General features: G+C 51.3%; 3 protein-coding genes across 3 annotated transcripts in view; all 3 read left to right on the top strand.

Annotated features, from left to right (window-relative positions):
* GRID2IP (Grid2 interacting protein) overlaps positions 1 to 5,966 on the top strand; it is a 48,117-nt gene extending 42,151 nt beyond the window's left edge. Inside the window, exons 19-24 of the mRNA XM_009286619.1 lie at positions 338 to 493; positions 2,514 to 2,600; positions 3,153 to 3,282; positions 4,722 to 4,840; positions 5,309 to 5,473; positions 5,895 to 5,966. Of these exons, the coding sequence (XP_009284894.1) occupies positions 338 to 493; positions 2,514 to 2,600; positions 3,153 to 3,282; positions 4,722 to 4,840; positions 5,309 to 5,473; positions 5,895 to 5,966 (729 nt within the window). The remainder of the gene's footprint in view (positions 1 to 337; positions 494 to 2,513; positions 2,601 to 3,152; positions 3,283 to 4,721; positions 4,841 to 5,308; positions 5,474 to 5,894) is intronic.
* Positions 5,967 to 10,831: 4,865 nt separating this feature from the next.
* SLC5A11 (solute carrier family 5 member 11) lies at positions 10,832 to 26,978 on the top strand. The gene is made up of 16 exons (XM_009286497.1): positions 10,832 to 11,123; positions 14,195 to 14,371; positions 15,297 to 15,368; positions 16,346 to 16,450; positions 16,704 to 16,763; positions 17,272 to 17,376; positions 18,798 to 18,903; positions 19,737 to 19,817; positions 20,245 to 20,450; positions 21,272 to 21,407; positions 22,172 to 22,279; positions 22,677 to 22,827; positions 23,065 to 23,233; positions 24,039 to 24,254; positions 25,486 to 25,648; positions 26,758 to 26,978. The coding sequence occupies exons 2-16, from the start codon at positions 14,240 to 14,242 to the stop codon at positions 26,976 to 26,978; spliced, it is 2,031 nt and encodes a 676-aa protein (XP_009284772.1). The 5' UTR covers positions 10,832 to 11,123; positions 14,195 to 14,239.
* A 682-nt stretch (positions 26,979 to 27,660) lies between these two features.
* The window catches only part of CUNH7orf62 (chromosome unknown C7orf62 homolog), a 3,987-nt gene continuing 3,704 nt past the window's right edge, over positions 27,661 to 27,943 (top strand). The window contains exon 1 of the mRNA XM_019473963.1: positions 27,661 to 27,709. Coding sequence (XP_019329508.1) covers positions 27,661 to 27,709 — 49 coding nt within the window. The remainder of the gene's footprint in view (positions 27,710 to 27,943) is intronic.

Raw genomic sequence — 27,943 nt, forward strand, 5'->3', positions numbered from 1 at the left:
TGTTGGTGAGGGGTCCGGGAGCTCCCACGGCGGGTGTTTCCCAGCCGAAGCATACCACGATGTTACTCCATGGTAAGTGTGACTTTGCCCGACTCTGAATTACTTTCTGTTGACAAAGCCACTTGTGGATATTGGCATGAAACCTTCCTCTCCTGCGGCAGCACACTGGCCGTGCTCTGCTAGCTGCAGCAGCCGTCCCAGCTGCTCCGTGGTGTCGCCTGCGCTAAGCAAGTGCATATTGCTTTCAAGTACAGGGAAATATGCCAGGAAAAACACCGTATAGGAGGGATTATGGCTAATGGTGATAGCAGTAATTTTCTCCTTCTTTTGCTCTCAGATGTTGTCCGTACCAGAATACAAGATCCGCCTGCGCAGCCTACATTTTAAGACCACTCTGCAGGAGAAGACAGAGGAGATCAAAGCTAGCTACGAGTGCATCTGCAAGGCCTCTCTAGAGCTGAAAAGCAGCAAGAAGCTGGCTAAGATCTTGGAGGTCAGAACAGTCCTTCCTTCTGGTAACAGCCACCGGGGGCCCCCAGCGTCCACGGGAGCACCCACAGGCAGCCGGGCAGCTCGCAGGCAGCTCGCAGGCAGCCAGAGCGCAGCTCCAGCCCCATGGCTGTGCCCTGGGCCACTCCGGGTCCAGCTCGGCCAGGCTCCATCCGCTGGCAGCTCCCGCTGGCATTGGCTTGCGGGGATCCTGGCCTTGGGAGGATGCGGGAGGGCAGATCGCTGATGGCCATGCACCCACCCGCAGCATGCGGCAGGGCTGCAGGAGCCAGAAACCCGCCCAGTAACACAGCAGAGCCCACCGATGTTGTCCTTTGGCTGCGATGGGGCTGGAGGATGTGGGGTTTGGCCAAGCAGTCACTGTGTGTGTGTCCACATGCAGGTAGCACTGCAGGCTGGTCCCTGTGCACAGCTGTGGGCTTGTGCCAGCCCTGCCGCGGTGCAGGCAGGGGTCCTGCACACTGCCCGTCCCTCCGAGGAGGTGCCTTTGGGGTCCCGGGGACGGGCTGTGCCTGGCAGAGGGGCACTGCACTTGCAGGAGAGAACGAATCCCGCTGCAGCTGCTCTTTGACCTTACTGAGATGAGCTGCCCCAAATTAATGTTAATTCATTTGGGTTTGCTTTTAAGAAAAGCAGGTGGGATAAATGAGGACATGATGTGACAGAAGGCATTTCCAGATGAGAGATGAACCTCCTTAGTGGCTCCTGGCCAGTAACTCCCCAACACCTCATTAAGTCCTTGTGGAGGTAATGGCTGGTTGCACATTAACGGGTGGTGAACAGAAATTCGGAGACTCCCAGGCTGAAATCCAGACAGTCCTGAGGTCCCCACTCCTTGCCAGGCCCCAGGAGGGATGTCAGGGCTCCGGTGAGCCCAGTCTGGGGTCCTGCTGTGCCTCCAAGGCTGCAAAGCCGCAGCACAAGGAATCGGAACATTCTGGAGGGAAAAGCTGGCTCTGCTGGATCACTACTTTCCCTTTAAAATATCCCCTTAAAGATCTGCAGATAATAGCTACAAAAGGCTTTGGGAAGAGGAGAGCTTAGGCACTGGCCAGTCAGCAGGAGTCCTTGTCCTGCAGTCAGGAGGTCTCAGAGTAGACCTCCAGACTTAGCCCTGGTCCTGCAAGGAAAAATGACTGAGAAATAAAAAGGCAACACCAAATTGTGTACGCCCAAAGCCTGAGGCTGTAACGCAAGACAAAATCCCCCCTTAAATGTTAACAGAGCTTGGCCACCTATATCGTCAGTCTGGAAGTGGCAAAGGAGCCAAGCTGGTGTTAGTGGTGCCGTGGGCTCCCTGCAGCTCTCTGGCAGCACAGACCTTCTGGACGGCTGCAGGAGTGGGAAGGGGACTCCTGGGCAGCATCCACATAAACCACATGGGGAAGCATCTAAATGTGAGCTCTTGTAAGGGCTTTGCAAGTTTGGGTCTGCAGATGACAAATGGGGTGTGTTTTCTAGCCCTTGCTGAAGACACAGGAGAGGTGGTGGATGAGGACCAGTTCCTGGAGCTGAAACGTGGGCTTTGCTGTTGAGGGTTCAGTGCAGGCTTCGTACGGGAGCAGCACGGAGAAGAGAACAGCCTGCGCCACTGACCCACGGCCCCGTCCCTTGGGGCTGCTGTGCTGATGGGCGCATTAGCAGCCCTCCTCCCCCCAGCGTGCTGTATGGGCGATAGGATGAACAGTGCGTACAGAACCAGTGGAAATTCTGCCTTTAACATGCATTCATCCCCCTAATCTGCCCCACTGAATGAACCGATAAGATTTTATTAACAATGCTCTATGAACACATGTACGGGGCCCCTTAGCAGAAGTGACCTGACACAAAAAAGAGTGCTTTCCCACCGTCCTGTAGACAGTGGAAGGCTTTTTACCTCTGCTCCTACCACATCGTTGGTAGGTCTCTGTGACCCAAAAGCGGGTGCAAAAGGAGATGGGAGATGGGATGATATAAGTGCTGGAGGTCACTGGCCGGTCATTCACTGAGCTTTCTCTTTGCAGTTTGTGCTGGCGATGGGAAACTATCTGAACAACGGGCAGCCCAAGACCAGCAAAACAACAGGCTTTAAAATCAACTTTCTCACCGAGGTAAGACGAAGCATGCTTGTTCCCGTGGCAGGAGGCACCGATGCCAGGAGCTCCAAGTGCCCTGTTTATCGTGCCTGTCCTCGTACAAGGCTCCTGGGTGCAGCGGCTCCTGGAGGGGGGGACCGGTGGGAAGGCTGGGATCGATGCGCAGGGTTGACTTCAGAGAGGCCCTAAGGGTGGTCTGGTGCTTCAGTGTGCTGGGACCTGAGACCCAGGCCGTCTGGCTGTGGGGTGGGAGAAAATGAAGGTCTTTCTTTTATCCCACGTGGGTTGCTGTGGGACTCCTGAGGGGTGGGGGACGGGGTGACAGCCCTGGCCTGCGGGAAGGAGGCATCGCTTAGCATCTTGACACCACTAATCTGGGCGTAACATGCTGTGTAAACATTAAATGTCCTATTTAAACATTAATCCACATAGCATGGCTGGGAATTGCTACACATGTGAATGCAGGGTGAGCCGAGCAGAACAGAGGAGCCTCTGTGTATTTGGGTGCTTGGCAAAACCCACTCTCCTCTGCATAGGAATCTCCTTACTTGTTTTGCTTTGCCGTAGCTGAACACAACCAAGACTGTTGATGGGAAATCCACCTTCCTGCACATTCTTGCCAAATCACTTAGCCAACATTTCCCAGAGCTCCTGGGCTTTGCCAAGGATCTTCCTACAGTGCCGCTCGCTGCCAAAGGTAAACGAACAAAAGCATCTGCAAGCTCCTTGTCTCTTCTCTTGGTGTTGTACGGGTCTAGAATTGGTCATGAGCTGCACAGCGTTGGCACGAGCAGCATGGCAGCCCAAACAAGTGAAGAATGGTCCTGAGCGAGAGGACGGGGCTAGGAAGGGACAAGCTTAGTGACAGGGGAGGTCCCATCCGTCCCATGCTGCCGCACATGGGAGTGTCTAGACAAGGTCCCTGACCTGAACCTTCCTTCTGACTTGAAAAAGTAGTTCCCAAGTTCAGAGGTATTTTGTAAGTGCAAATGAGGCACAGAAGAGGGAAGTGCCAGGAGCCGGTCTGCTCCACCCAGCCTCTGCCTCCCTCCATCCCTGGTGTGCAGCCTCCCCAGCGTGGGTGCCAGCATTATTACTGCTTGCAATCGCGTGTGGTACAGAGTGTACAGCACCCTTCATGTTATGAGTTCACAGTCCAGTCGCAGGTATATCATGCTGACTGAGGATCGTACAGCTTCGCTGGTTGCAATAAAAAAAAGTCACATAGATGGTGGGGTCATCATCCATCCACTTGTGTTGGTGGTGTCACAACAGGCTGGCTGCATGCAAAGGATGGGCTGCGTTCTCCTTGCACATCATCCCCTGTTGTTTGTGAGTAATTCCCTTGGGAATTAGTGCTACAGTGGATAAATAAAGGAGGAAATTCAGACCTGGAGATGTAAATTTCCACTTGATGAAGGTCTGTACCTGTAGCTTTCCTAGCTGGATTTTGTATCTGGCCTAACTGTTAAATAACACTTTTGTGACTGAAGGCTCCCTGCTGCCCAAACTCCTGCTGCCTTATACCCCATTTCAGACCATGTGCTATCCAGGGCTGCCCAGCTTTGCTCTCACGCAGGCCACAGAGCGACACAGCTGCAGCACGTAACCCAAACCCTCCTGACATGCTCCAGTTCACCTTCTCCCTTGCCTGTAGAAGAGCTAAGGCTTGGCCGCCCAAGACAGCAAGGAGTTTGAACTGCTCATCGCTCTCCTGAATGCTGGTGCTATGATGAGATGCCATGGAGGGCAGCCTGGATATTACCCCTTGTCCTACCGCCCTGTACACTCCCGCTGTCCCCCTCCCAAGTCAAATACCTGTGTATCCATCACTGCCCTTGTGCTGCTGAGTCCTGCGTGCTCCTTGCACTTGGCACATTTCAAGCTCTTTTTGAGGTTCGTGGCATCTCTTGGCCCAAGTGCCCAGCGGCAGCTGCTGGCAACCTGCTGGAGGCCAGCAGGAAGGTCTGGTCGTCCACCACACCCTGGACAATGCAGACAGGTTATGCAGAGCCATGTAGACAGACAGCCTGAACCACCCTGACCGATGGCCCACGCTCGTTGCCCTCACTTTGCCGCAGGAAGCAAGCCAGACCCAAGTCTCCTAACACTGTTGACTCCTCTCTTCTCACGTAGTGAATCAGAGAACACTAACTGCTGACCTAAAGGACCTGCACACCACCGTCAGTGACATACAGATGGCCTGTCACAACATGCCAGCTACCGCAGAGGACAGATTTGCAATTGTGATGACTGTATCCTTCTGTAAAAGGCGCAAAACACCAATGTGACTTACTGCCCTCGAGTAAAACCATTCAGTTGTCTTTATGCCTCCTTGGTAAGCAGCAGGGATGTGTCCGGCTGGTAAGAAAGGACCATCTCAGCACTTGGTGAGAGCGTGGTGGAAATCTCCACCCTCCACTCACTCTTAGCCAGCATGGGAAACAGCTTTCGTGGTGACCACCAGTTCACATGCCTCTGCGTGGCAGAAACCCCGTGCCACAAGGCCAGAAAGCTTGCCGAGTCGTCTTTCCGCCAGGAGAAGTGCTGTTAGGGACAGCTGAGCATGCCAGTGGGCTCCCTTCACGTGTGGCCGCAGCCTGCATTTGCAGCAGGTCCTTTCTTAGACCTGAGATGAAACCCAGCCATTTGATAAGCAGAAGTGATTCTGATCTGTACCAGACCCACAGTGCGGCTGTTTTCCCTTAAGCCATTTCTCTCAGTCCTTCCTGGAGAGCGCCCAGCCTGCCATGCGATCCTTGGACGACCTGCAGCACAAGGCCATGGAAGAATTCAGCAAGGTGTTGTCCTTCTTCGGGGAAGACTCGAAAATGACAACTTCTGAAGCTTTCTTTGGCATTTTTGCAGAATTCATGAGCAAGTTTGAGGTAAGTTGCACTTTTCAAAGCCAGCCAGCAAGGGGTTTCCTGTTAAATGTCAGTGAAGCGTTTTACTTGCATGTGAGCTGTGGGAACGAGACGAGCTTTTTGTGAGCACGTGTACCTGTAAAGTGCAATTTTTCTAACGTCCAAGTTGGCTGGCCGGTGCAGGAGGCTGAGGTGAGGGTTGATGGTCCAAGCACTGGCCCCATGGAGAGTAAAGCAGATGTTGTCATGGTCTGACGTTCTTGGTTAGTGAAGGCTGGGTCGGAGCACCACAAAACAGATGCACTGACTGTCAGGGCTTGTCCAGCGGGAAGCTGGGGGAGAATTAAGTCTGTAGTGGCCAGTACTGTTGAAACGTCCTCCCTGTCCACACCAGCTGCCCTTGCCTGATCCTCAGCTCCTGCTCTTTGCTCTCTCCCTGCAGCGGGCACTCAGCGATGTGCAGCTCGGCGAAAGCCAGCGCAGCCCCAGGATGACCTCCCCCCTTGCCTGGTGACGGGCCTGCAGCAATGTGAGGTGCAACAATTTATTGCCAACAAAGTGCAATTTGCTCCCATTGAGTTTGGTTGTAAATATGCTGCTGTCACCTGCTACCACCAAGCAGAACCACGGACCGAGGGGTCGGGGCAGTTTGGACACTGAAAAGGCTCCATAGGTGATAGTGGATGGATGTGAGGGTGAGGCACAGGGACAAGAAGGTAAACACCGGGCTGGTCTTGACAACAGCTTTCTTAGCACCCTCCACTTCCAGCGTATTACTGAGTCAAGGATTTCAGACACATCTGGGTAAAACCCCACTCTCCCGTGTTTCCAGAACACACATAACTGGCACCAGCAGTTGCTGGAGACCTTCCCCATGTCCCCACGGCCAGTGCCCGAGCATGGCTGTGCAAGGAGTCTGCCCTCGCAGGATACAGCTTTCCCCAGGCAGGCACCGCTTGCCCCTGCCAGCCTCGGGGCCGGGGTTAGAGCCCAGCCACAGACTCCCTGGGGAGCCAGAGCAGGTCAGGCGAGGAAGGGAGCGTGGGGGGATGAGGGCTGCCACCAGTGACTGCTCCCCCGGGACCCCGAGTAGCAATGCTGCTGAGCTCCTCTCAAATCCCTCTCCAAGCCCTTCTGCCCTTGAGCTGCACCGTGGGGCTGGGGCTCCACCTGAACAGACTGTAACAGCGGAGTGGAGACTGTTGGAGGTGGCCTGGACGTTTTAATCCCCTGCCATTGCCGGCCAGTGGCAATGGAAAGCAATATGACCTTGCAGAACCCTTCTGGCACGTCTGTGTGGTCCCAAATACAGATCCAGCCTGGTTTCACCCAGCTGCGCTGGAGAGGAAGGAAAGCCCAGAGTCCTTCCCGGCCGTCAGCTTTGCTTAAAGGTGTGGCAGAGACTGACAGGTCCTGGAGGTTTTAATCCCCTGCCATTGCCGGCCAGTGGCAATGGAAAGCAATATGACCTTGCAGAACCCTTCTGGCACGTCTGTGTGGTCCCAAATACAGATCCAGCCTGGTTTCACCCAGCTGCGCTGGAGAGGAAGGAAAGCCCAGAGTCCTTCCCGGCCGTCAGCTTTGCTTAAAGGTGTGGCAGAGACTGACAGGTCTTGAAATCTTCCCAAGAGTTTAACATCATCAGCAGCAAACTTATTTGAACTCGCCAGGAGACATAAATCCCTGAGCATTGTGGTGCCTCCTTGGAAAGCACAGAACCCTCGGTAGCCTAAAAATGAGTGGGAGTCCTCTGCAGCCCCAAGTACTGCCCCTGTGGCAGGGCAGAGACCAGCGAGAAATACATCCCCTGCCCTCCTTTGTTCACTCCGAGAGCTGGAGTCCTGAGAGTCCTTTACTGTATGACCAGTCGTTCACACGGAGTATACCCAGGGAAGTCTAGAAGCATGCACGTCCCTCTTTCAACAGCGGCTGATTGTTATTTAGATGACTTAATTCCCTCTGAGATGTCCCCTGTGGGAGGAAAGGGCTAGCAGCATCCCGTGGTCAGTGCATGCGCCTGCGGGCGACACAGTGCCCCGAGAGCTTTACGGCCAGCAAACCTACAGTGCGTTAATATTGTGAGGCATTGCTCTGTGCAAAATGCATCCGTTGCCTTTCAAACCCGACACGCTCCAACATCCTGCCCCGTGGAAGCACGCCAGCAAGCCGTAGCGTAGGTAACCTTCCTCCCGCCTGTTGCCAGAGCGAGAGCTCTTACTGCAGCCTCTGCTCAAGTACAGAATCACCAACTGGTGCATTATTTATGGGAGACCTTATCACCGTCAAATCTTTGGTTTTCAGTATTTTTTTAAACCCTGCTGTAGAAAGTGAAGTATATTTTCACAAGTGTTCTCAGTTTATACAGCTTTAAGTGCCAGGTAGTTTCTAGCGTTGTGTTCCCAGAGGTCCAGCCCCGTCTGTCTCTGCCTCTCCTCTGCCCCGACGGCGGTGACAGGGCAATGCTCACTCAGCTCCTCTTTCCGTTTTGGATGTTGCACACTGCATTCAGTTGATATTTTTTTTTCTAAAAACATATTCAATATTTAAACCACTGGAGGTTCTTTTGAAACTGTCATTACAAATGTGAAAATGCTGTACATAGATTTTGCTACGTGTCGTAACTTTCCAAAATAGTTAGAACTCCAATCCCTTTGGTATTTTTATGTGAATATTTTCAAAGAGCCAGAACTTCTGACATACGGTTATATTATTTGATAACGGGACTATGTATATTCACAATTCAGTCTCCACCCAATGCCTATGTGCTATTCCTAAAATAAAGCTACTGCCTTCTGCCTCCTGACTGCATGTACCTCTGTGCTCTGTCAAAAATTGCTTCGCACGACAGCCGCAGGTGAAGGTGTGAGGAATTCTGCATCTGGCACTTCTGTGACTGCACGTCTTAATATTGGCCCCTTACACCTACAGGAGAGAGATGCAGGACCCGACCTTGCTGGATTTGGGCTGGTATGGGGAAAATAACTGCATAATTGTGAAGAGGGTTCCTTGCGTGCCAGCATTCAGGACAGTGTGATGAATATGAGCAATAAATTCTTAAAATAGTATGGATTTTTTCTGCAGCCTTCAGAAGAAAACATTTAGTGAGTGTATGAGCCGGTGAATTGTTTCCCTCTAAAAAGGAATTCTTGGCTGAGGTTGAGTTTACGTCCCCGGAGCAATTTATCTCCCTTTACACTAACAGCAGATAGATAGGGACCGGTTTCGTATCAGATTTCCTGGTTGTAGTTTAGCTCGTTTACAGCAGCCTGCTCAATCACCGGGTCCTCCCCAGAGGCCACAGCACCGGCAACTGTAAAACGGCTCTGAACAGAGTTAACAAAAATGTTACGGGTAGAAGTCCCTCACTGGGCACATGAATTTAAAGTGCTCGAACCCCTCCTGATGTTTCTTTAGCCCTCCTGGCCGATCAAGCCTGGGTCTTCTGCAGCCCCGGGGATTTCGAGCTGCCCAGCGCGGCTGTCAAACCTCCCACCGCACGGTCCAGCGCAGCCCGGGCTGCAGTCCATAAACCACCACAGAAATGATGTCCCGGAGCCTCCTTTGCAGCGTGGTACATACGACAGTCGGCATCATTCACCGCACACACTTGTTTTGCTGTTTCTTGATAACTGCAAACATTAGGGAATTTTTCCCCAGAATCAGCGCACTGGCTGGGCGCTCAGCTTTTAGCCTCGTACAGCCCAGCCTTAACAGAATGCCTGCGTCAGCCTCGATCATGGGATCGTCTTCACAGGAAAGCCTGTCCTTGGAAAGGAAATAATAACTCAGGCAGCAGCCCAGGGTCAGTGCGGGGAACGCAGCCGTGGCATGGCTCCGGCTCCACGGGGTGCCACTTCCATCCTCTGACAAGAGACAGGGAAACAGTGACCATGAAAATCCCAGGTTACATTCCAAACTTCGGATTATTTAAGGATTTTCGCTCTTTCCTGCAAGAAATGGGGGGGTAAAAAAATCAAAAAGAAAATGAGCAGCTTTAGTAAAGTCATGGTGAGGACAAGAGCACAGCTCCCGTTGGTGGACTGGCTGGGATACAACAGTACCAGGCTGGCATCTCCAAGCCAAACTGCAACCACATATGAACCCTCCCTCTAAGTATCTTGACAATGGTTTGAAGGGCCACGATCCGTAGTTATTTTCCAGGTGCCATGAAAGATGCCGAAGAGACAAACAGAAGTCTCAGCTTCACACTGGAAGGGCTGGAAGTCAGAAAAAAGTGGCATAGACTGGGAGGCAGCACAGGGCACCTGGGTGTTGAATTTGAAGCCCTCGAGGATCTGCATTGTTCTAACACAATTTAGGAAAATCTGGGTTTTCCAAATTCTGTCGGACCAAATTAAAGCATCTCCAATCGCAAGATTCAAAGACCTTTAGTTATGCCCATAAGAATTGTGAGCCAAGCGTGAAACAATGAGATAAAATACAGATACCAGTTTTTTCCTACTTTGCCTTCTGGTTTCTTAGACTTTGGGGTCCCTTTTTTTTTTTTTTTTTTTAAATTTCCCCCAATACCATTCCTTTTTTTTTTTTTTTTTTTAACTTGCCTCCATCATCAATCTGGAAAACCCAGAAGTGAAGGTGAGAGCTGAATTTCTGATTCTAGCAGCTGAGATTGTCAGAGCAGGGGTAGGTTTCACAAAACCTTTGGTAAAAGCAGTGCAGTTAGTTGCAACATTATATGACTAGTGAGAGAGAGAGACAAAAGCAGCACCTGCGCCGAGATGCTGCTCACGACCGGCCAGCGACGCGGGACCGGCGTTCCCCGGGGGCTGCCCTGCTTTGGCTGAGACTTTCACCCAGGCGTCGCAGAAGAGCTGAGGACTCGCCAGTAAAACATGCCCTTAGGGGATCGCACAGAGTAAAATTCGGGTTGATAACTCCACTGTCAGGACATGGATTAGGTTTGTGTAAGGACAGTGCCCATGCTTGGTCTGCCCTCCCAGCCAGGAGGTTACCTGCCCGGCGCCGAGGCACGAGGCTTCTCGGTAGTGCTGCCCCGGGGCTCTGTGCACCCCGATTTCAGAGATGTATGAGCTGCCTCCTGCCACGGTCTCTCGCTGTGCTGGAAGGTCCCTCTTCAGCACCATTCCCTGCATGTTATTCGGCCATAAGTGTTTTATCAGGTTTTTCAGACAGGTGATGCTGAAGCCAAAACCTCCAGCCTGGTCCCAGAAGGGGACCCGATTCTGGGATTAACCTACAGACTCAGAAATGAGTTATGAACCCCACCCCACGGATGAACTCTGCTGTTGGTAAGGCTTAGGCATAAAGTTAGAGACAGGACTGGCTGTCAGCTCCCCCCTGTGTCGCGGGCTGTCAGCTTGAGAGGACATCAGCACGGATTTTTTTTATTGTTACTTCTCCCTTCTCTAGCTGCGCAGATTGCTTAAGAGAATGGCACTCTGTGGAGTTTGACCCATGAGCCCTGATAGTGAAAATAATACACTTCTCACCAGAGCCACGGGAGACCGAAAGAGTAACTTCGGGCAATTAGTTTAACTTTGACTATAAATATTCCTTCTCATTCCTTGTGACACCGTTAACAGCTCCGCTGGCAAATCCCGATTCTCTGGCAATATTTAAGCTGCCTGTCAGTTGGCAGAGGCTTGGTGGTGCCCGGCGCAGGGAACAGAATGAGACCCAGCTGAGCGCAGTAAGTTCCCTTTCAGCTTCTACTTCGAGTCGGGGAGCTCCGGTTGATGCGCGGGTTCGGGGCTGCCGCTGGGCTGTGTTCCAGCCCCGGCGAGCGGTGGTGTCTTTAGAAGGTGGATGGACCTGGGAATGCTTTAAAAAATCTCGTTGAGGAGGCATTTAGAGAGATAGAGTCCCGACGGGTTACTCAAGACCCACGTGGGCTGCGTCTCTCCCGGGACCATTGATAAAGGGCTGGCTTCAGCGGCTTCATTTCAATGCCACGGATGTTCCTTCCTCACAATCTCTGGCGAGGAAAGTCCTGCCGCCTGTGCCAGGAACCGAGGGAGACCGGGCTGTGAGCTGAATTCACAAAACGGGCAAAATTTCCACTGGGCTGTGGCAGAGTTAGGATCTGAAATCAGAGCAACCGAGTCTACTGCATTTTTCCTAATGCCCAGCCTCCCTGCGGGCTCGGGGAGCCACAAGAGGAGCTTTAACCGGGCACCTGTATTCAGCTCCGGGAATTTCCCCTGCAGTGTATCCCACGTTTCCTTTCTTTACTGACGGGCACGACAAATGCCTGCAGAGCTCTGCCCCAGATCCGCACGCATTTCGGAGGGAAAGGCCCAACGCTCTCCTGCATGTGTGGCTGAATCCCGTGTGAGACTGAGCGCATGTAGCTTATAGCCATGGCTGTACTGCCGGTGCTAACCACCTGCCTGCGGGCCCCGAGATGGGAAGTGTCTCGGGATGAAAAGAAACAGCAATATCAGAGCTGCGAAAGAGAAAGCAGGAGGTGTTAGAGCAGGGTTAGCAACTTCCCAAGGCTGGCATACCAAACCCTATTTTTCTTTTCCTAGTTAGAGGTTAAGCATGCCAGTAAAAACTCGGCAACAGCCAAGACACATTGCCTCTTAAAGAGGTAAGATAGCACTGATCTTCTGATCATCAGCGCCCTGCATCCTTGCAAGGCAGAAGCTCCCAAGGAATTCAGTGGGATCTGGGGGCTTTATAAGGCACAGAAAAGGCTCTGCCAAGGTGCTGCAAGTCCCCGGTCCCAGCCCGGCGCTGCCACCGCTGCCACCCAACCAGAACATGGCTCTGTACCATCCTCGGCTCTTGTGCTGGAGGCTGCTGATGTCTCGGGATGCAATCCCCCAGCTGTGGAAAGCGGGTGATGGGATGGTATCTGCCACCGGAAAACTTTTTATTGCCCGACCTTTTCGTAAAGGCACGAGAACCTGTGCTGCAGGAGTGGGTGTAGCAGGGACACAGGGCAGGGCTTGTCCTCTTGAATACTGCCCAGCAGGAGAAATCGCTGCATCTCTGTCACCACGGCACTTGTGACTCCGTTCCCTCCCTGCTCGTTCACACACCTGGGCATTAGGTGCCCGGCGGTGCCACCGGTGCACGAGAGCAGCCAGTTGCCCTTCAGGCAAGTCTTCAGGCCACAGATGAGTTAAGGGCAGGTTCCAGCTGCAGTTCAACAAAGGGGTGAAGCTGGCAGAGGTTTTGAAACACGGGACCAAGGGCCAGGGCAGCTGTTTTGGTCTGTGCTTTGCTGTGCGCCGGGCGTTCAGAGGAAGAACTTGTTCGACCGCTTGTTGTCCGACAGTCCAAGCCGGGAGCCCCGGGCTGGTGCAGGCCACCCTTCGCCCCACCTTCTTCAGCTTTTTGGCAGGGGGGAGCTTATAAGTGTCGCCTTACAAGTGCAAGAGAGGCCAAAGGACTTGGCCAGCCGCATAGGCAGGAGGAGGACAAGGACCAGCAGACACCCGGCTCAGCCATCCCGGCGACGCCGGGGCTGGACCCAGAGCTGAGCCAGCTGCGAGGCCACGCCGAGGCCGGGGAGTGCCGGCTCTGCCCCTCTTTGGAGGAACCGTCTCCTCGGCTCAGCAGGGTGAGAGAAATAATCCCGAACCTGCTCCGTGGCTGGAGCGCGGCAGTGAGGTGCTGGGCCCGGGGAACCCTGGTGACCGACAACGGTCCCCGCCGAGCCAGGGTCTCTCCGAGGTGGGCCTTGCCCCTGCTGGGCCTTGCCCCTGTTTTGGCTGCACCGGGGCTGCCGCTCGCCTCCTGTCCTGCTGTCAAAGCGGGGCCAAGCCTGGGTGAGGGGAGGAGGAGGAAATGAGGAGGAACTGCATTAATTCAAATACCCGACCAACCCTCTTGCGTGAACTTTATCCTGCCCCTTCTTCCAAAGGGCAGCAGCCCGGCACCACGGGGCGCTCCGGAGGGCTCCAGAGAGCCCTTGCAGGGGTCCCTCAGTGGTGCCACATCTCCTCGTCAGGCATTTCTGGACAAGAAAACGAGTTTTTATTCCTGTGGGAAGCACATGAGTATCTCACCCGCAGGAAATGCTTCTGCGGGCTGGTGTGCAGGAGGGAGTCCCAGCTCCGACACCAGCTCTTCTGCCGCTTGGTGCCGGTTCCACACGGCTGCACCGTCTACCGGCGGTACTTGTCTACCGGCGGTACTTGCTGCTCATCCCCACCGCCCCGGCCCGCGCCGGTGTGGCAGAGGGTACGTCCATCCCTCTGCTCGGCGACACGCTGCCAGCCTCCATTCCTGATAAGGGAAGTCAGCCGTACTCGGGAGGAGACCCAAGCACTCTCTGCACCCAGGCTCGAGCTCTCACTGTGGCCAAGGAGGAAAATGCCACCGCCGCTGGAGCAGTTCACGTGTCTTCACATCCTGGTGGCTCGTCACGGGCACGTTTCTGGCAGCAGCTTCTCACCAAGGCCAGTGCTGCTGCACTGGGACCCACAGGCTGTCATCACCGGCTGTCCTTCAGCCTTTACACCTCCTCTCTAATGAGCCCATTTCTCCACCAGTTAGACAATTATCCACCGCAAAGGAAATCTGACCAGCCCGCAGCTGGCCTGCCTGCTGGCAGCATCTTCACAACACAGACAGGGAGTCACAAACGAAGGGAAATGCCAGAGACAAGAGCCTTCTCCACAGCTCCGGCACGAGCAGCACCGCAGCCAGAGCCACAGAGCCAATAACCCCTGAATTATTCCAGAAACAGTCAACACCTTCACGGTGCTGCCACATCCTCTCCTAACCATGTAACCCATTTTTTAACAGATATATGCATCAAGACAAAGAAGCACTCGGCCTGCATAAGAAACCATGGAGACCACCAGCAGCCCTCCATCCTCTGTGACCCCCCCGTGGGATGTGTTTCCCCAGAAGACGCTGGACTCCATTGACATTGCTGTTCTTGTGCTGTACTTCGTATTTGTCCTTGCGGTTGGGCTGTGGGTAAGCAGATACCGTTAAAAGCTTTCGTATGTGCCCTGTTATACTGAAAAATATGGCTGTTTGGGCCTCAAATTATTTTATTTTGGCTTGAATCCGGCCGCACCTCACTGGATTCAACTGAACAAGCGGAAAGATAGAGTTTACAGGTCCTTTTCCTCACTTCAGCCTGGGGAAGTGTCCTCGCTGCTCCAGAGGAGAGCTGTTCAGCTCTAGTGTTTGCCAAGGTTTTGAGAACCCTTGCAAGGAAGAGGTCATCTGAGTACAAAGTATTGCTAATAATAATGTTTTGTTCATCCAGGAAGGAATTGCTGTCCTATAAATCACCTGTGCTTGTCCGCAGTGGTCTCGACAGCAGATTCCGTAAATTAAAAATACTGTTCATATATAATTAAGGCAGAAGGACATCCTTTTGGCATGGCTTTTGTAATAGCAAAAGCACAATCTGGCTGTCATAAGGCAGAGATGAATAGTCGCTCCCTTCAAACGTGGTGCATAACTCTCATGGTGTTGCACGAAACTATCTGAAATCTCTAAAGAACAGGAGTCAATGAGCAATACGTGCAACGCTGAGCATTTCCCCTGGCTGCGCCTAATAACTAGGGATGTCCGCAGTTCTTGTCCAAAACTGCTTGTCTTCCTCACAGATCTAGAGTGGTTTAGTTTGCTTATCACAGAAAACATTTAATCAGGATGCTGAGATAATAGAAAACTGTGCGTGGCTTACAGCATTGGCCAGTCCCCTCCCTCGTCTGCTGCTCTCTCGTCCCCCAGGATTCCCCAGCAGCAGCTGCAGGTCCTTCAAGAAACCCTTCACTTTCATCTGATGACAGTACAGAGTATTCCGCTGGGAAAATCGCTTGGTGCTGCTCTGAGCGGCAACTGAAATGATTGCTGAAACCTGTGTTCTGCTTTTCTGCTTTCCCAGTCCATGTGGAAGACGCAGCGCAGCACTGTAAAAGGCTACTTTCTAGCTGGAGGACAGATGGTTTGGTGGCCTGTAAGTATCTTTATCGTTACACTGCTTGTGCCCCTAGGCTACTTCCACTGGGAAAATCGCTTGGTGCTGCTCTGAGCGGCAACTGAAATGATTGCTGAAACCTGTGTTCTGCTTTTCTGCTTTCCCAGTCCATGTGGAAGACGCAGCGCAGCACTGTAAAAGGCTACTTTCTAGCTGGAGGACAGATGGTTTGGTGGCCTGTAAGTATCTTTATCGTTACACTGCTTGTGCCCCTAGGCTACAGCAAGACTGAAAAGCGCTTTTGTCCAAGCAGAACTTATTTCTCCAAACAGAAAAAAAAAAAAAAAAATTACTTCCATGTTTTGCAAAGACCCAGTTACAATACTGGCTTTTTTTTCCATATTTGAGACTGGGGAAGCGGAGCTGCTGCAGGGCACCTGCCACAGCCCTGCGCCCCCGCGAGAGCCAGCCCGCTTGCAAAGCCTGTCTGGTTCTGCGTGCTTTGATCTGGAGATTTCCAGAACTAACTGGGTGGTCACCATCGCGGACGCAGCTTTACGTTGAGCCAGTCTGCTAGGTGGGGTATTTCATTTGCGCTGGTCTGGTGAGTCAGTATGTACTAATGTAAGAACCTGATGACGTAACATTTCTACTTGGTACCTCCACCTTCTGCCCTGCTTCTCCGCGAGAGACTAGACAATGTTTTGGAAGCAGGATGGTCCTAAACATGCCCACAAATGAGCGATAGGCAGCGAATGATGAAAGAAGCTGGAGGGAGGTGCCGGAGCCCCTGAACATGCAGGCAAAAGAGTAAGGTGGCAGAGGGTGACAAAGATTTCCTGTCCCCCATAGTCGTGAGTGGGGGAACAGCATCACTGTGTAACCTCCATGGTGGGAATCCACTGGGGGGGGTGTGCACTGGCGTACCAAGCTACTCTGTTTACCCCTTTGCCCATCACCAGGCTGGGAACAACGCCTTGTGCCAAGGCCAGATCCGATTTCCCATCTTTCTCCAGGTGGGCGCATCCCTGTTTGCCAGCAACGTTGGAAGTGGCCACTTCATCGGCCTGGCTGGGTCGGGAGCTGCCTCGGGAATTGCTGCAACAGCCTATGAGTGGAATGTGAGTGTGGCGCGGCGGCTCTGTAGCCGTCTCTGTCCTGTACAGGGCAACTCCAACACCACCGAGTCGCCACACAAGGGTATAGGTCTGGCAGCTCCAAAGGCTCAGACTCCTGCTGCATGAGCTAGAAGTCACCACCAGCTGCTGGGGGTTTGAGGCCTCTGAGGGATAACCCAGTCCCCGTGTCCCCATTGATCCACCCGATCACAGCCTTGACCAGCATCGCTGACCTTCCTTTCCGTTTGCTTTGCAGGGGATGTTTTGTGTTTTGGTGCTGGCCTGGCTATTCCTTCCAATTTACATAGCAGCAGGAGTAAGTAGATGGGATGTTGTGTCCATCAATGATTTGCTGGTATTTAAACCACCTGTTTGGCTCATGTGCTTAACCATCTCCTGCTGCACCCGTGCTTCTTCTGGAAGGGAGGGCGTGAGCCGTGGTGCACCTGGCTGCTCCGGTGGCCTGGGCTAAAGGGGACGAGAGCTGGGAACAGCACTGAGGGTTCGGGTGTGGGGGTCAGACTGCTCCGCTACCCCTGGCAATGGAGTAGAGTTGCTCCATCTCCTGAGGAGACGGATGGAGGCTCTCATATCACAGTTTATAGTGAGCCTTATGTCAGACATTATAGCAAAGTCAGTGCTTGCTAAGCTGTGTGCTGGCCTAAGTAGGCAGCTGAGAACCAAATACCAGCACGGTGCAACTGGCAGGGCCGTTCTGGTCTTCTACCAGCGCAAACCGCCCACGCCGGCTCTGTGGGTGAGCCCTCTGCCATTCGCAGGAGCGACTCCGCACCACCTTCTCTGACGGCATGTCTCTTGCATAGGTTACTACCATGCCTGAGTACTTGCGGAAACGTTTTGGAGGCAAAAGAATTCAGATGTTCCTGGCGATTCTCTACTTGTTCATCTATATCTTCACCAAAATATCAGTAAGTAGAAAAAAATGGAAACAGACTGAATTCAATTCACTTTGGAAACGTGCTGATCAGCGAGGCCGAGAAATGCAACTACTGGCCCTTCCCTATATTAGCAGGAAAGGGTGTATTGTCAAAATACCCGAGGAAGATAGACTATAGTTGTTTTGAGAACCTACACAAAAAGAGTAACTTCTTTTTTTTTCCCATTAAGCATCTGAATGTTTGCTACAGTAGGAGGGAAAGCTTGGTGTCAATGTCCTGAGCAATAGTTTGTTGAAAAGTTGAGTTGTGACTGTGGATGCATTTGTTGTTAGATCTTGTTCGTCTGGCAGCTTACCCAGTTTCTTCCCTTTGCATATTTATTGCCTGCGCAGACACCAAATGCTGTTATGTGCAGGATGAATAAGAACGTAGGAGTTGGTATGTGTTTAGGTGAAAAGAGTTTAGTGATTTATTACGCTTGTTTGATGTAGTGCCTTGAATAAATTACTGAATCAACCCTTGCGCAACACCTCACTAGCTGTTTATTAACCGTGCAGCAGCGCATGAATCTGTGAAATCAGACAAGTCCCTGCCGGTGTTTTTCCTCTACATATGGGGCCAAAGTGGGACACGCTGTCTGACACACGCCTGCCTGTGTCCCCTCTGAAATGGATGCTAGTCACGGGGTTCAGGTGGCACCGAGGAGCTAGGCTCAGGTTCCCCTCTAGAAAAAACTAACCATTTGATGCAAATGTCTGATAATACAATTCCTGAGAGAGAATGGATCGTTCCATACTTTTATACCTGTCTGTCATTCTATGGTCTGCAGTTTGCCTATCCTAAAGCTCTCCTAAAATGCAGCATTTTCACGTAGCTGCAGAGCTGGTTGGTCAGGGCTGGGTCCCAGCCCCAAGGACACTCTTCCTTATTATCTCGCTGTCACCGTGTCAGCAGGGAGGAATTCGCATTATGGCAAACCCATGCTGGGGCTGGCGGCAGGCCGAGGCACCCCGGGGAGGTTTGCACCGCAGGTGCTCCGGTCCCCTGGCCAGCACAGCTCTCCCCACCCAGCTCGCTGGTGCTCCGGGGAAGAGATGAGCTCGCCCCACCTAAATGTCTTTTTCACAGAGAGCTGTGCACGTTCCCCCTCTCTCAGGACAGCTTCACCATCGCCCTCCCTGTCCCCCCATGACCGGTAATAATAAACTGTCTAAACGCTGAGCTGAGCCTGGTCCTAATGCACAGGAGGCAGGAGCTGGGGCTGCAGAGGGATGTGCTACGTGGAGAAGACGCTGCAGGGAGCCGGGGCGTCACGAGCAGTAACAAACCAGACCGGTCCCACTACAGGAGGCAGCTTGGTCAGCTAAATGTTCATGCTCCCTGGCACCACCAGCTTAGGGGGGCTCGGTAATATCATCATCGCAACGGTGGTAACTATCCTTTTTCTCTAGGTCGATATGTACGCTGGGGCCCTCTTCATTCAGCAAGCCTTACACTGGGACCTCTATATCGCCGTGGTAGGCTTGCTGGCAATCACAGCCGTTTACACTGTTGCAGGTACGTGGCTGAGTTTCAGATCATACCACAGATCCTGCTTAGTGAGCTGAGCGCGTTCACGCAACGCACCATGCATCCTCGTGCTCGTGATAGGAGTCCTGCGTTTCCCATACAATCTGTTTTTGCCATGAGAATGGATAATGGAGGGGGGGGGGGGGCAATTGATAACTTGCCTGTTAAGAAAAAATTACCAGGTAAGAGTAAATGAATACCCCTTATAAGGCCATAGCAGGTATGGATGCAAGTCAGTTCTGCTTTAAGAAGAAGCTATGCTCGAGGCATTTGCACAATACATTCTTTCTTTGGGCTTTTTGGAGGTATGAGTGATTAACATAACAATGAGCTGTGTAATGCGGAAAGCTTGTCAATCTTGGGTGCCCTTTCAGGGCTTATGAGTGGCCAAATGGAAAAAAGCCATGCATGGAGTAAGCAGCAAATCCCAAACAAATAAAGGTTGCTCCTTTCCCAGTGCTCACCCCGAGTGATGTTGCTCATAAAGATCCCCCCCCCCCTTTTTTTTTTTTCCTCCTCCTTATTCAGCTTGGGCTTTGTTTTGGAGCTTTTCCATGTATTTCCCGTAGAAGTACTTATACTGGACTTTGGCTTTTTAGTGATAAAATGGTGACTCATTATGATTCAAAACATGAGAAATTTCAGCCAAAGTATCATGCACAGGAGTTGGCCGAACTGCCCCCCAACATGGTCAGAACACGCCGGCCCGCCAGGCACGGGGCTCGGCGTACGCTGCTTGTCAAAAAACTTTTGCAAAGCATGAGATGCTACGACAGAACAAACCCGGTTTCCCACAGTTTGCTGCTTCTCTGCTCTCTTAGGTGGCCTGGCAGCTGTGATATACACAGACGCTCTGCAAACCCTCATTATGCTGATCGGGGCTGTGACTCTCATGGTCTTCAGTGAGTGTTTCCTTGGGGCTTTATTACTAAAACTATGATAGAAGCTTTACCAAATACTACAAACAAGCTGGATCATTACAACTGATTACACAGCTGATGTTCTGGGAACTGCTTTCCATGTATTTTCCTGTTGGAATATATGCCTATACAAAATAATCTTATAGCAGTTCTTTATGTGGTAAAAATGCGTAAGTACTCCCTGAAAAATCTCTAAAGAAATATGTTGTGAAGCAACACTATAGATGAACAAGCACCTTCTCTAGCCAGCGGTTTTAGCGTTATGTGATCCCCCAGCACAGTGTTAGAGTCAATAGCTCCTGATTTTAAAGAATACTTGTGGAGGATCACCCACAGCAAACTACAGAGACTGCAAATCAGAGTACCGACCGAGGAAGATGTGATAACTGCTTCTCATGACCTATTTCAGGCTTTGTTGAAGTTGGCGGTCTTGAAGGTTTGCAGACAAAATACTTTGATGCCATTCCCAGCACCCGCAAGGAAAACAGTAGCTGCGGCTTGCCAAGAGAAGATGCTTTTCACATTTTCCGAGACCCTGTTAACTCTGACCTTCCCTGGCCGGGAGTTTTGGTGGGAATGACCATCCCGTCCCTGTGGTACTGGTGTACAGATCAGGTGGGTTACTGCTTATTTCTTTGTTCGGTTTCAAAAACATGTTACTGGTTGTTTGAATCTGATTACAAACCTAAGGTTTGCAACGTCGCCTGGACTGGCTTACTATTTCTGATGGGAATTCAGTAAAATCTGACGCTTTCAATCCTAAAGCTGCAAAACTTGATATGCACTACTAAGTTTTGGGAATCATTTCAACATAAAAAGGGGTGAGAATGTATGTATGAGTTAATCCCAGTCTGCAAAGATGATTTTTTTTTTCTAACTTAAGCCTTTCACTTCTTGTGAATCACCAGTGAACTCACTCCTTCTACTTTCCAGGGCTCTGATTACCATCCCTCCTAGCGACAACATCAGAGCCGGCAAGACTGAAGCCCTAAGCAACCTCCTGATGTTCCTGTAGTACTCTTTTATTTAACTCATTTTGCTTGTCTCAGACTCTGTCCTGCTTTGACAGGAGGACTGCTGAACTGGCCAGATTTAGCCATCGGGTCAGGGAAGCCCCCAACAACAGAAGAAGAAAATAAAATTCTAAGCCTGAGTATGATTAGTTTAAGGAGCGGATTATGCAACACAGCATACTGCAGAAGCAAGGCTCAGATTTGATGACACAAGCAATGCCTGTCAGAAACCTACGTTTCTGTAAGGTACTCAGGATCTGAAGCAAGAGTTATAAAGCTACAGCCAAGGTCTGTGTTCACCCTTCTAAGATTTCAATAGTTTAGAGGAGGACAAAGTATACACACGAATGCAATCGGTATCACATCATCTACAGCTAGCTCCTCTCTGCTGACAGCGGACCAAACACATTTCTTAATTTCTAGGTCATCGTTCAGAGGTCCCTTGCTGCTAAAAACCTCTCCCATGCCAAAGGAGGCTCCTTGATGACCTCCTACTTGAAAATTTTGCCCCTCTTTATGATGGTAATGCCGGGCATGATCAGCCGGATTCTCTTCCCAGGTAAGTGCTGAAGGAGAGATCTGTTCCCTCTATTTATCATTACTGGTTGTGCCTACTCTATGGAGCTGGAACAGCCTTTACCAAATAAGTTAAAAGGTTGCAATGCATCAAATGCCCACAGTATGAAGAAATTTTCTTCCAGTTATAAGCTGGAGAATGCCCATCCTCCTACAGCAGACCCCAGACACACATTGCACAACGCGCTGCTCCGTGTGCTAGAGCCGTTGGCCGTCATCTGTACTCACAACAGCTGTGCCGATCTATTCTGACCTTGCTACCTGCAGCTGCTCTGCGTTTTGATCATGCACTTAGGCCCCTCCTGCACCCAGCACGTTACTCCTCCTGCAATTAAGTTTGAGGCACTCGGAGTAATCCTGACATACCACCTTGAATGTTGTAAACTGCTCACCGGGTGGGAACGTGTGGATGTGCCTGGCCATGAGGGTGTGTGCTAGAGGTTGGTGGAGAGCCTTAGTCCTCATGGGAGCAACATTCCTAGAGAAGAATCAGACATGCAAAGCAGGTCAGCTATCTATACTGGTAGTATCTTTTGCATGGAAGGGAAAAAAGGGAAAACGGGGAAGCCCAGTGCTGCCCTTACCTCGTTGTGTTGGGATAGTCCTGCGTTACTTGCTGGAAGCTTTCCAATATCCAGTATTTCACTTAGAAAGCAGTGTAAAACATTCAGTAGACTAACTTGTTTAGATATATTGGCTTATTGTGGCTACGGAATACTGCCTCTCACTCCCCCCTGCCTATTTTAGATCTGGTGGCTTGTGCAGATGCGGAAATTTGCCGAAAAATCTGTGGCAACCCGTCTGGCTGTTCTGATATTGCTTATCCTAAGCTGGTCATAGAACTTCTGCCTGTAGGTAAGGAGCCTGGTAACGGCGCTGGCACTGATGGGTATGCACCAGCCAAAAGGCATCTGTGAGAGAAGTTCAGAGAGGAAAATACCCTGCAACTATAATTTCAGCGGGCTTTATGTTGGGCTTGGTGAGACAGCGGCAAAGGACAGCATGCAACAGGAGAGATGGGTGATGATCCCGTATCCAGAGGTCTAATTCAGCCAAATTTGGATAAGAGATAAAGCGCAGATGTTTAACAATGAGAATCAACTGTTAACACCTCCCTATCACTGCCACTTTAAAATCGGGGCTAAAAACATTTTTGAAAGCCTGCTCTAGTTCAAAGAAGAATTTGAGGGCATCCTACAGTGGGGTTATTGGGGATTCCTCAGGGCAGCTGTACTTCTCCTTCTGTTTCCAGGACTCAGGGGCCTGATGATGTCAGTGATGATAGCAGCTCTCATGTCCTCCCTGACTTCCATCTTTAATAGTGCCAGCACCATTTTCACCATGGACCTCTGGAAACACTTCCGTCCTCGTTGCTCTGAGTGGGAACTCATGATTGTTGGCAGGTAGGGAGAACTAGGACATGCATGTTCTATCAGGGCCTGAGCATTAGAGACACATCTCGGCACACCTCGCAGCCTGCTGCCCCTGCACACACGTAGTATCTTCCTATTGCACAGGTTTGGTGGAGGACTAGAGTGGGGGCCTTATGGTTACGAGAGATCTCAGTCAGAGTCTTGCAAGCTGAGCCATCGGGAAAGAATGGTCTGAACTAACAGTAATGGCATCTTTTTCTTGCACAGGGTCTTTGTGCTGCTGCTCACTGTGGTCTCCATCCTGTGGATCCCGCTGGTACAGGCTGGCCAGGGGGGGCAGCTCTTTATTTACATCCAGTCGATCAGCTCCTACCTGCAGCCCCCCGTGGCAATGGTGTTTATACTGGGTTGCTTCTGGAAAAGAGCGAATGAAAAGGTAATGGCTCTGCTGTGCTCAGCACAGTCGCCTCTGTGGCCTTGCTGTCCTCGTGAGAGCCCTGCAGTTCCAACCACCACCCCAGGCTCCAGTTCTGCCGCCTCTTGTAGTGTTTGGGAGAACGAATGCACCCAGACCTCTGCACAACCCAAGCAACCATCACCCACACAGGAGGGAGCAATTCCTGCTGTTTTTCAAAGACCCACTGGCATTTCAGAAGGAGCGAGATGGCTGCATCGCTCCCTTGCAGGGTGTCCTTCAGAAATCTTGAAGCCTGTTAGGGGCTTATTAGCCAGCAGCTTGTTTATTTCATGGATTTGTATCATCTGCATTGGGGGGGCTACAGAAGGCACAGTGAGCCCAGAGAGTGAAGGAGCCAGACCAACCGGCATCAGGAGTCCGAAACCTCCAGTTTCTCCACAAAGGCTGGTGCTGGGTAAAGGGTACAGTCTTCCCAAGCCAGGCTTCGGTTAGGCGGAGAGCAGTTGTCAGCCCCCCCAGGGTTAAGGCAACCATTAGGATACAAATATCACTCTTCAAGAGTATTCTGGCATAAGATGTTATCCTTCCCCTCCATACCAAAATTATTGACCCATTTGACCCCATGGAGGAGAGGTAGCAGGCTACTGTAACAGCACTGGCAGACCTAGATAGCAAGAGCAGAAAAGGGAGGAGAGGGAAGCCCACCAAAAAAACAGCAAGGAGGAAGCCTGGCCAGCTTATAGCCTGAGAACATGGGTATAGCCCTGGACCCTGGGTGGATGCACGCTGCTTGCTCCAAAAAAGAATACCCTTCCTTTCCTAGGGCGCGTTCTGGGGCCTGGTGATTGGGCTGCTGCTGGGCGTCATTCGGCTGGTGCTGGACTTCATCTACCCAGAGCCCCAGTGCGGCGAGACCGACCTCCGACCAGGCGTGGTGAAGTACATGCACTATCTCTACTTCTCCATGGTCCTGGCCGCGATCTCCACGCTCACTGTGCTGGTCGTGAGCATGCTCACAGAACCCCCCTCGGAAGAAATGGTGCGTCACCCCTTCAGATTTCTTTTGTTATTTGTAAATGGTGTCCAGGATGCCCCACACTACATCCACGGGAATAACGTGGGGATAAATAATCTAGAAATGGAAGTTTCCATTCATTCTTTATTTACGACCACACTTGCAATAACCTGTAACAGCAATCCCTCCTCTGCTCCAGCACCCTGCTGCCATGTAAGATTTTGGTCCCATAAATCCAGAGTCCCACCCTGGAAACTGGTCAACGGTAGATGCTACCAAGAGCTGTTCTTAAGTTTCAAACGTCTGTTTAATCCATGACAAATTAGCTTTTTCCCTCTATTTTCCAAGAAATTCCAGCTTCTGGGTCATCTTTATCAACTCTCTTACTAATTTAGTGAGGAACCATTTTTACTCGCAGAAAAGAGAAATCAAGGGCAGAGAGCACACTTCCTCTGGAACAGGTTTGTGCCAGTTTGACTATTTTCAATAGACATACCGAGGCTACAGAAAAACATTAATAGCAGAAAGAAGGGCCAGAGGGACCTTCAGAAATCATACAGCCAACGCATCCTCTTGCTTCGAGACAGGACTAACCTGACGTATTTCTGAAAGACCTGGCGAACTTTTATTCTTAAAAGTCCCCCGAGAGGGAGAATGCCCAGGGAGGTGTGTGATCAAATCGAGAGCTCACCTCCCCTTCCGCTAGCAGTTTTTCCTCATCTCCAACCTGAATCTTTCCAGCTTCACGTTGTGCTCATCCCTTCCTGTCCGCCCTGTCGTTGATATTGAGAACATTCCTCTTTAATGAGTCTTTTACGTATTTGAAGAAAACTACCATATTTCCCACCTGTCTTCTCTTCTCTCAGCAACCCCAGCTCTTTGAATCATTCCTCCCTGGCCACAATTTCCATTCTTTTGCTCCCTTCACTGACCCGCTCTCAGTCTGCATCCAGTGATGGTCCCGTGCAGAAATGTCTCCTCCTCAGTAACAGAGAGTGAAGAACGCCATCCTTCAGAGAGTGTATCTGTACAAACAGCTACCGTGTTCCAGACAAAGCTAAACCCAACATGCCGGTGGTAGCCATCGCTTCCGTAGTTACCAGCTGAGCACTTTGCTGTTCACCTGCTCCAACAGAGCGGGAGAACAGATTTCAGCCCCTCTAAGTATTCTCTCTGCAGGCTGCTCTACTGCTGAGGTAGTCCTTGAAACAACCATGAAAGCAGTTTTCTTTAACACCACTCTTCATGCCATCAGATAAGTCGGCTTACCTGGTTCACACGTGGGGATCTACCAGTCAAGAAAGACCTAGCAGTCAGCCCTTCCCCTGATGCTGCAAAAGGAGTGTGTGAAGCTGAGCGTCCAGCTCTCCAGATTGATATAAGCATTGCTTCTGAAAATAGTTCAAATGATAATAAATGTAAGTGCTCCAACATCGTATTCAGTAATACCTACACTTAACAACCCTAGGCGTTATGTAAAGCCTTTGAAGACAAGAAACGTTAAAACTACTTCCTCTGGATTTCTGTAACTTCAGGGCATGCTAAAAGGTTTTTACCTGACAGTGTTACCTAAGCAGAAGTTTAGTTTCTTTTCCATCTCTCGATGGCATTAGATATGCTTGAAATCAAGAAGGAGCTGGATGGGATACAGAAAGCCATGCCCGTTATCCTGCACTAGAGTGGTGCTGCTTGCACCTGCTGCAAGGAGAACTGGTTGAAAAAGGGGAGGGTGGAGGAAAACCACAATTATTTTCATGAAATTCCATTTCTGTTTTTCAGTGATGTTTTCTGATCGACTCTAGCAGCAGGGAGAACCCAGAGCCCTGGGCGGAGTTCTTGACAGATCAGTGAAGGAGGATTTACATTTTTTAAAACTTGTACTTGTCGGTATTAGGTACAAACATGCATAGCAACTCATTCTGCATTTTCCAGCGATGGTTGTCATCACTTGTTTTTGCCAGGCTTGGGACGCTGTTTATGTAACTTTGCAGCGTTTGCTGCGTATTCCTGTGATCTATACAAAGCTGTTGAAAAGATCAGTAAGTTAATGAATTACTGCGCAGCTCTCCCAGCTGCTGGGAAGTCTCACATTCGTTGTGCAGGAGTGCCGTCTTCCCAGCATTTAGTCGTGTGTGCTCTGACCCGCACCCAGAGCTGGGAGAATTCCGTTTACACGTGTGTGGCGTGGAGTAACCCTAAACGGACTAGAGCACGCACGTGCGAGAGGAAGCTGGTGGGCACCAAGCAGCTCCAGCTGAGCTTTTAGGTTTGGTCTACTGTTACTGTTTATTAAAAGTTGGGAACCGCAGAACTTGAGCTCAGAGCTCCAGGGAAGAACGAAATTGGTACTACAGTCCCAAAAGATGCTACTCGAAGGGCTTCCTACACCTCAGTGTAGCTAGTGTATTCACTTAAAGAACGCTGGTGCGTTTTTGCATCAAAACCCTTTGCACAGGACCACACTGATACATTCCTGGGATGTGTTTTGTTGGTGAGATATATACCTCACTATTGCCTGTCTTTTTAGGTACGACTAACGCCAAAGGGAACTCGAAGCTGATGACCGCCTTTCTGTGGCTCTGCGGGATGGAGCGCAAACAGGAAAATGCCGAGAACGCGGCGCCGACTAAACCCGAGCCGCTTCCCGTGGCTTCCCTGGAGGAGAAACCACTGGTGAAACACATCCTGAATATCAACTTGCTATTATGTGTATGTGCCGGGCTCTTTCTCTGGGCCTACTTCGCATAGCAGTTGGCTATTCGATTCCAGATGACACCAACTAATTTTAATTGGTGTAAATAATAATAATTAGCAGAGGGTTAATGTAATTCTTAATGCTTTCTAAATTTTATTTCTTTATTTAAGAAGACAGACCCTCCTCCCTAATCCTTTCCTTATTTCTAATGGGGGCCTGGCTGTGAAAGGTGCCGAGTGCTCGGCACCATCACTGTTGGACCTGAACTGGCAACAACAAGAAGGGTGTAAAGAGCCAAGGAAGGCAGCTAGGCAGAAGAGGTTTGTTTGGTTATTTTAAATATTTAATTACGCTCTTTGGGGTTAGAGCACTGCCTGGAACTCAGGAAGTCTGGATTCTGTTCCTATTTATGCCTCTATAACCAGCTACAAGCACTTGTTTCCCCTTTGGTTCAGCTCCTCTACCCTGGAGGGGCGAGCGCCCGCGGGACGGCCAACGCCTGCTGTCTGTGCTCTGTCGGAGCAGCAAGCCGTGCCTCGCTGGCTCAGCCGTGCCGGTTTAGCTCCCTCCGTCAGCGCAAGCGGGCAGAAGCGCGTGTGCCATTAGTGCTGACGGGCCCGCTGACATTGCTGTGAGTTTGTGCTGAGTTAACGCAGCTCTCGCAGCCCGCCTGCGTTGCAGCCCGCCGGTGTTACAGCCTCCCCCCACAGCACCAGCACTGCTTGCAGCGCTGCGATGGCGGGGCCGGGCAGTGAGCGGACACCGACCAACGCCAGCACCCAGCGTGAAAACTGCCCCAAAAGTGTCATCAGGGCCACCTGAAGGGACTAAACCAGCCCGAACCCACCGGGTGCTGCCGGGGACGAGGGCAGTGCGGGGGCCTGGCAGCACCCCCTCGCCTCCTGGGGAGGGCCAGGCACCCCGCAGCCATTCTGCGAGCACTTCCACGCCGTGAAAACCCTCGGCCGGGACCAACAACCACCTTCCACGTAACGTCCATCCCCAGGGGAGGGCAGGC

The sequence above is a fragment of the Aptenodytes forsteri genome, unplaced genomic scaffold (genome assembly GCF_000699145.1).
Source record: "Aptenodytes forsteri isolate BGI_AS27 unplaced genomic scaffold, ASM69914v1 Scaffold55, whole genome shotgun sequence".
In the NCBI taxonomy this organism is placed as follows: Eukaryota; Metazoa; Chordata; class Aves; order Sphenisciformes; family Spheniscidae; genus Aptenodytes; species Aptenodytes forsteri.